The sequence below is a fragment of the Elephantulus edwardii genome, unplaced genomic scaffold, assembly GCF_000299155.1.
Source record: "Elephantulus edwardii isolate Elephantulus edwardi_28Jun2011 unplaced genomic scaffold, EleEdw1.0 scaffold00241, whole genome shotgun sequence".
Classification (NCBI taxonomy): Eukaryota; Metazoa; Chordata; class Mammalia; order Macroscelidea; family Macroscelididae; genus Elephantulus; species Elephantulus edwardii.
Window position 1 is genome coordinate 584,898 of NW_006399991.1, and position 7,575 is coordinate 592,472.

Sequence of the window (7,575 nt, forward strand, 5' to 3'; positions counted from 1 at the left end):
GAGGGACATCATGTTTGGCAGAGTGGAGGGGCGGCGAAAGAGAGGAAGACCTTCGATGAGATGGATCGATTCTCTGACTGGAGCGGTGGGAATAAGTGGGTTTGAGAAGGCTAGGTTGGCACAGGATAGAACAGTATTTAGAGCTCTTGCACATAGGGTCACTATGAGTTGCAAACGACTCGATGGCACATAACAACAACAACAACCTTGCATTTTTACCTCCCTGATGGAAGAACACATGAAAAGAATGTCTTTTTCTGCTTTTAATATTTGTTGCCATTTGAATTTTTTGCCCTAAAACATATGCGGAAGTCTTATTGTGAATGTCCCTTTGTTTTAGGGAATATGCTTTTCACTGTTGATATTACCAGTTAAATGAACAAAGTTATACTGTCACATTACTTCACAAAAGTATTTCACACAACCCAGAGACAGAAAATGATTCCAAAGAGTCAGATTTAATATAAAAGAGCTTTAGAATTATCTTACCCAATTGCTTTGGCATTTTAAAAATATATGTGCACAACAGAGAAAAAAGAAGACAAACTGGCACAATGTGTTTGGACTCTAACAGAAAGCAACAGTTAGACCTCCACAGCAACTCTATTGGAGAAAAGATCTGAAAAGCTGCTCTCACAAAGAATAAGCTTCATTGTGTCCTATACGGGTTTTAGGAGTCACAACTGACTCAATTACACATAATACCAACCACAACTGTATATTAAATATATCTAAAAAGGTTTATAATGAAATATAAAATAAAGATATAAAGAGAAAACATTAAAAAAGTATTTCACTGTGTGAATCATAAATTATGTATTCCACTGAAAATAATGAGAATCACAAAATATTAATTGTGCTCATGAGAAACCTAGATATAGACAAGAAGTTGTTATCTAAACAAAACAAAGGAGCACTGCATTGTGTAAAATCAGGAAAGGGGTTTGTCAGGTTGTATCCTTTTTCCACATCAATTCAATCTATATGCTCAGAATATATTCATGAAATTGGACAATATGAAGAATAACGTGTGATTGGGATTAGAGGAATACTCATCAACAATCTGCATTATGCAGATGCAGAAAGTGAGGAAAAATTGAAATATCTGCTGCATAAGATAAAGAACTACAGCTTTCAATGTGTGTTACATCTCAACATTAAGAAAACAAAAAAGAGACATCACCAGACAACATCACAACAGATGCAGAAAAGATGGCAGTTGTCAGGAATTTCCATCTTCCTTTGATCCACTAACAACACACAAGTCAACAGTAGTCAAGAAATCAAAAGACTTGTTGCATTGGGGAAATTTGCTGTCAGGGTCCTCTCCAAAGTGCAAAAGAGCAACAATTTCAGTTTGGAGATTAAATTGTACCATTGCTGACCCTCTAGGGCTTTTCAGAGGCAAATAATCACATGGGAGGAAACTTTATTTCTTCCACAGAGAAGCTGGTGGATTGGAATAGTGTGCTCTGGCTTGGCAGCACAACTCCTTCCCATTAAGCCATCAGAGCTCTCTCATTCAAACCACAGGATTTTCATTTGTTTCCTTTGCATCTGAAAGTGGGATAATGACTAAGGAAGACAAAGAAAGAATTGATGTCTTTAAATTGTGGTGTTGGTAAAAAGTACTGAGCATGCCAAAGACTGCCAAAAGTACAAATAAGTCTATCTTGGAGGAAGTTCAAGCAGGTGCTTCTTAGAGGAAAGGATGCTAAAACTTAGCTTCACATACTTTGGGCATAGTATCAGGAGCACCAGCCTAAGAAAGATGGAGAGTCAGTGAAAAGAAGCTCAACAAGAAGGATTGCCAGAGTGACTGTAACCATGGGCTCGAACATATGAGAGATGATAAGGATGGGTCAGGATGGGCAAGGTTCAGATCTGTTGTTCACAGGGTCTCAATGAGTCATAGTTTACTCAACAACGTCTAAAAACAACTTAAGTAGGCTGAGTCCTAATTATAACCTTTTGAGTGATATTTTAGAAAAGACATGGACATACAAGAGAAATATGTAATGTGAAGATCCATCTACAAGCAACAAAGGAACAGCAAGAGTTGCTGGCCAACACCTGAAAACAGGAGAGAAGCATGGACCAGTTGCTTTCTCAAAGTCCCTTGAAGGTATCAACCATGAATTGACCCTTCTCCACACTGGGAGAAAATGCACTTCTGTTCTTTAAAACCACTCATTTCATGGTGTCTTGTTATACTTCCTGAGGACACTATGACCATTAGGCCAGGGATCATCAACAAGCTGAGGCCAGCAGAACAGTTAAGGGTAGGTCTTTGACAACATGATGAGCCACTGAGCTCACCATGGGAGAATCAGGCTGTTATATGAGGTGGATAAGATAGTAAAGCCATTTCTTCACCACACACGTCCTACTGTTGTTGTTAGATGTCACAGATGACTCATAGCAACTCATAAAACACTAGATCTAAATCTTGTCCTAGACTGCCCATATTACTGATATGCTTGATCCCACAGTTACAGTAACTGAGTCAATCCATACTTTTCAGGGTCTTCCTTTCTTTAACTGGCCCTCTTCCTTTCCCGGCATTACATCCTTTTCTAAAGACCTCCTTGTCAACATGCCCAAAGTATATGAGACGAAGTTTCACCATCCTTGCTTCTAGGGAGCACCTTGGTTTCACTTCCTCCAAAACAGACTTGTGTGCTCCTCTGGCAGTCCATGGGATATTCAGTTTTATTCTCCAACATCACAACTCAAAGGCATTGATTCTTCTGTCATCCTTACTCACTGTCCAACTTTTAGATACATGATAAGTAACTAAAAAGACCATGGCTTGGATCTGGTGCCTCTTAGGCTTTAAATTGACATCACTGCTCTTCAGAACTTTGGAAAGGTCCCTAACAGCAGATTTTTTTCCCATTGCAGCACATCTTTTTATTTCTTAACTGCTATTAACCTGTGTGCTAACTGTGGATCCAAGTGAAATAAGATAGTTGATAACTTCATTCTTTTCTCCACCTATCATAATGCTATCTGCTGATCCAGTGTTGAAGATTTATTTTTCCACTTTTAGTGGTGAAGATTTTTGTTTTTCTGATATTGAGATGTAATTCTTATTAAAGGCTGTAGTGTTGCATCATAAGTAGCAAATGCTTCAAGTCTTCTTCACTTTTTTTTTAAAGCAAGGTTTGTCTGTCCTCTGTATAACACAGGTTGTTGATGAGTCTTCCTCTAACCCCGACTGCACAATGGTCTTCATATTGTTTTCTTGAATGATTTTCTCAAGATACAGATTAAGTATATATGGAGAAAGAAGACAATGCTGATGCATGCCTTTCCCAATTTTAAGCCATGCTATGGTCCTTGTTCTGTTGAGACAACAGCTTCTTGGTCAAGGTATGGTTTCTCATTAGCACAATTAAACTTTGTGAGATTACCATTTTCCTGAATGTTAGCCATAATTTATTATGATCCACATAGTCAATTAAAAAACAAGTAAACACCTTTCTGGTATTCTGTTTTCAGTTAAGATCCATCTGACATCAGTAATGATACCCCTATCTCTGAATTCAGCTTGAGTGTATGGCAATTCCCTGTAGAGGTTCTGTTCCAACCATTTCTGAGTAATATTCAGCAAGATTTTATTGTATGTGATATTAATGATATTGTTCAATAATTTCCACATCCTGTGGGGTCATCTTTTCTGGAAATGGGAAGAAAATACAGATATCTCCTGTCAGTAAGTCAGCCAGGTCATTTTCTTGCATATTTATTTCTTGGCACAGACTAGCGAGGATGTCCAAGGCTGCATCCGTTTGTTGAAACATGTTAATCAGTATTCCATCAATTCCTGGGCCTTATTTTTTTGCCAATGCCTTCAGCATAGACTGCACGTCTTCTCTCCTTACTACTGGTTCTTCATCATATGCCTGAAATGTTTCATTGTTGATTAATTTCTTTTTGGTGCAGTGACTGTATTCCTTCTACCCTCTGATGTTTCCTGCATCATTCATCATTTTGTTCACAGAATCTTTTAGTATTGCAACTGAAGGCTTGAATTTGCTCTTCAGTTCTTTCAACTTAACAAATGCTTAGTATGTTCAACCCCTTAGTTTTCCAACCCCAGTTCTTTGTACATTTCATTATAACACTTTTCTTTGTCTTCTTAAGCTGCATGTTGAAATCTTCTGCTTAACTCTCTTACCTCAGTATTTCTTCCCTTTGTTTTGGCCTCTCTGCATTCCAAGCAATTTTCTGAGCTGCTTCTGACATCTATTTAGGTCTTATGACCAAAGAATCCAAAAATTTAGAATTAAGACTCAGAGATCTCAAATTTGAGTCAAAGTGGAAAATCATTTTTGTATAAGTAAAACCTGTTGTCATCAAGATGATTCCAAGTAAGTAAAACTCAAACTCACCATCATTGTGCAGAAACTGACTACTAAGTAGCACCACCCACTGGATGTCCCAGGCTGTGGGCCTCAGCTGGAAGAATTGCTCATTCTTCTCTCTTGGAGACACTGGTGAATTTGAAGGGCAGCAGGCACGTGGAAATTTCATTTAGAACACCATGGTATAAACCAGAGCTCCTTGGAGAATAAAAATCTACTGTTGTGAAGATGATATCTATTCCTTCTCGGGTGTTAGGTGCCACGGAGTTGTCTACAACTCACAGAAGGCCTACAAACAACAGATCTGAATCCTGTTCTATCATGCACCATCCTCATAATTTGTCATGCTCGAACCCAGCATCACAGTCACTATATCAATCCACTTTGTTCCAGGCTTTCCTCTTTTCTCTGACCCTCTAACTTTCTCAGCATGATGTCCTTTTCCAAGCCGTAAGGCATGCTTCTACTTTTTCATCAGAAGTTTATCACAACTTTTGTTTCAATGCCTTCAGTGTTTAGGGTTTATTACCTTTTAAAATATTTTAGATCATGTTTTTGTGAGAAAAACTTTTCCAGTGATTACAAGGGATCATTTAAACTTATAGTATGAACCTCGGGCCCTTTTAAATGTCATGAAGTCTTTAAACCCTCAAAATACAAAATTAACTAAATGATTCTTATTAAATGTGCAGTTTCTAAGAACTTTAAATAATTTTTTTTAATTGCAAAAGCTGTGAGATTTATTAAGGAAATGGGTTGAAGGGTGGCAGGGGAAGGCAAAGGGTATCACACAGTGAAAGTTCAGTTTGAGGGCAGCAATATAAATAAACCTGTAGTTTCCTCAATTGTCCAGTAAGCCTCAACTCATAGCAGTCCCAAGTCAGCACTCCATCTCAGGAAGCTATGCCTCACAACAGATTCACCAGTCTGGCCAGCTGTCCTTCTTATGTTGGCCCCACAGTTACTGATGATGTAGAAGATACTAATCAATGATGAATCATGTGTCTGCAGTTGAGGCAGCTGGAGACCATGCCTCCGAGGGGGCTAGTGGCTAGAAAAGCCATTTTCAAAAGTCTTAACATCAGTCACTTATAACCAGGACCCAGAAAACAAGTCTCTCTTCTTCAGAGTCTGTCCTGACCTGAGTTCCAACAAGACAGGCCAACCTAACAGTTATTCACATGTGCACTGTGTAAGTATGTCCCATTTAAGTATGCACTAATCGCATCAGCAATACTATTACTTCCCCCCCACCCCCCGCAAGAACTTTAAATAATGTAACATGTTTTACCTTTGGTAAATGTCTTGTCTTTTATTGGCTTCTAGAACTCCTTTTGGTTGGCTCTCAGAAATCAAACTATCAACCTATAATAAATAGAGTTTAAATTACTATATTATTAAGTATCATATCACCTTAGGAAATACAAGTTTCATTTTCCCATAATATTTTAGGAGTACTTCTAATTTCTCAAGCCTTTTAAGTTTTATCATGAGGATCTATATACTGTACCTGCCACTTAGCTTTTTCTAAAAAAGAATTACATTTCACTATACATATTTGATCACATACTTATCTTTTCCTCTATTATCCATTTATCCTATTTTTTTTGCATTTAAAAGTAAATTGCAGCCATCAATAAATTTTTCTTTAACTAATACAATGAAATAAATATTAAATGTATATTAACTTTATTTTGGCAAATACATTCACCTGTGTAATCCAGACTTCAAAAAAATATAGAAAAGTACCTCACCCCAGAAAGTTCCCTCATTTTCCTTCTAGTAAATTTCTACCTCATTCATCTAGACAAATCTGTTGATTTTTTCCCTACCATCACTTTTAACTGTTCTTAAACTTTACATAAATGGATTCATTTTTTTGTGAAATCCTCTTACACAGCATGTCTTTGAGATATTTCTATACTGTTGTTTCACTGTTTATTCCTGTTATGAGTTGTATTTGCTGTATGATTTATTTAAAAAATTAGTTTATCCTCATTTCTGCATCACAACTTTTCCAGACAATACATGCAACTGTGCCAAAGCACCCACAAAAGCAGTACATCTTTCTCTTTTCTACAATTATGTGGAAAAGATAGAGTGCATAAAAGAAAAGGTCACTAGCTTGAACTCAACTTTTGGTATTTGGCATCCACACATTTTATGACAGTTCTCCCAGGCATGACCCAGGTGAATGATCACTTGCTCCTAGAGACCGAGCTGAACCCCTGCTGAATTCTTCTGTGGTTGTCCTCTGTGAGGACTGGAAGAATAAGTCAACACTAGCAAGAACCCTTCCAAAGGGTCAAGGTACTACTGAGCCAATCCCTCTCCAGGTTGAAGAATACTTGTAATTATTTTTGTTACATTTTTTTAATAATAATATTTTGTTTCTCCTGAAGACTTCCTTGTTCTACTAATGTCCCATTAAATTTAAAATTAGATACAGAACCATATTAAAAGAAGATCATAACCCAAGTCAATACTCTATCATGCTCTACTTTTACCAGAAGGTAGTACTCTGTTGTTGCACCATTATAATGCTAACACAGTCACTTGAAGAAAACTGTCACACAAATCCCTTGTTATTTTTAAAGAAGAGTCCTAACATGTTTTCTAAAACATGGGCATTAAGCAAATCTTTGCTTGCCCAAAATATAACACTACTTCTTTTTTAACAAAAACAGAACTTGGTAATGGAATTTTTTTTTAAGGCAAAATGGGTGCTCAGGTGGCTTAGTGGTAATGCAAAATGTGCTGCCAACACAAAGGCAGGCTGCTGAATCTCATCAGCTGCTCTGGGCACTCTCCCATTCAATTTGCTGCCTCTGAAAACAAGCTGGAGGGTCAGCCCTAAGTGGTTCCAAAACAGTGGTAATCAACAAGTTAAAATGTGAAACTAGAATCTCAAAAAATAATGATTACAACTTGAACCTTTTAAACTTTTACGGTATTATGCATTTAGTGTTAAAAAATCGAAAATATATGTAGGTATAAAGAGAAACATGCATACGGTTTTCAGAGGCCTGCTATTCCAGAAGTGGGTGGCCAATCCTTCTTCCTAGTCTGTCTTAATCTGAATGTTCAGATTTAGAGGAGTATCTGACAAACAAGCAATTTGTGGGGCAGTTAAAGATAAATCCCTTATTGTGGGGGTAAGCGTTAGTTAAAGTGTTGATCCCACCCTTAGCCCAGTGCCATTACC

The 7,575-nt window shown here is 37.4% G+C and overlaps 1 protein-coding gene across 1 annotated transcript in view; it reads right to left on the minus strand.

The window, feature by feature from the left end:
- The window catches only part of NPHP1 (nephronophthisis 1 (juvenile)), a 119,604-nt gene that overhangs the window by 105,978 nt on the left and 6,051 nt on the right, over window positions 1–7,575 (minus strand). The window contains exon 2 of the mRNA XM_006898944.1: window positions 5,662–5,735. Coding sequence (XP_006899006.1) covers window positions 5,662–5,735 — 74 coding nt within the window. The remainder of the gene's footprint in view (window positions 1–5,661; window positions 5,736–7,575) is intronic.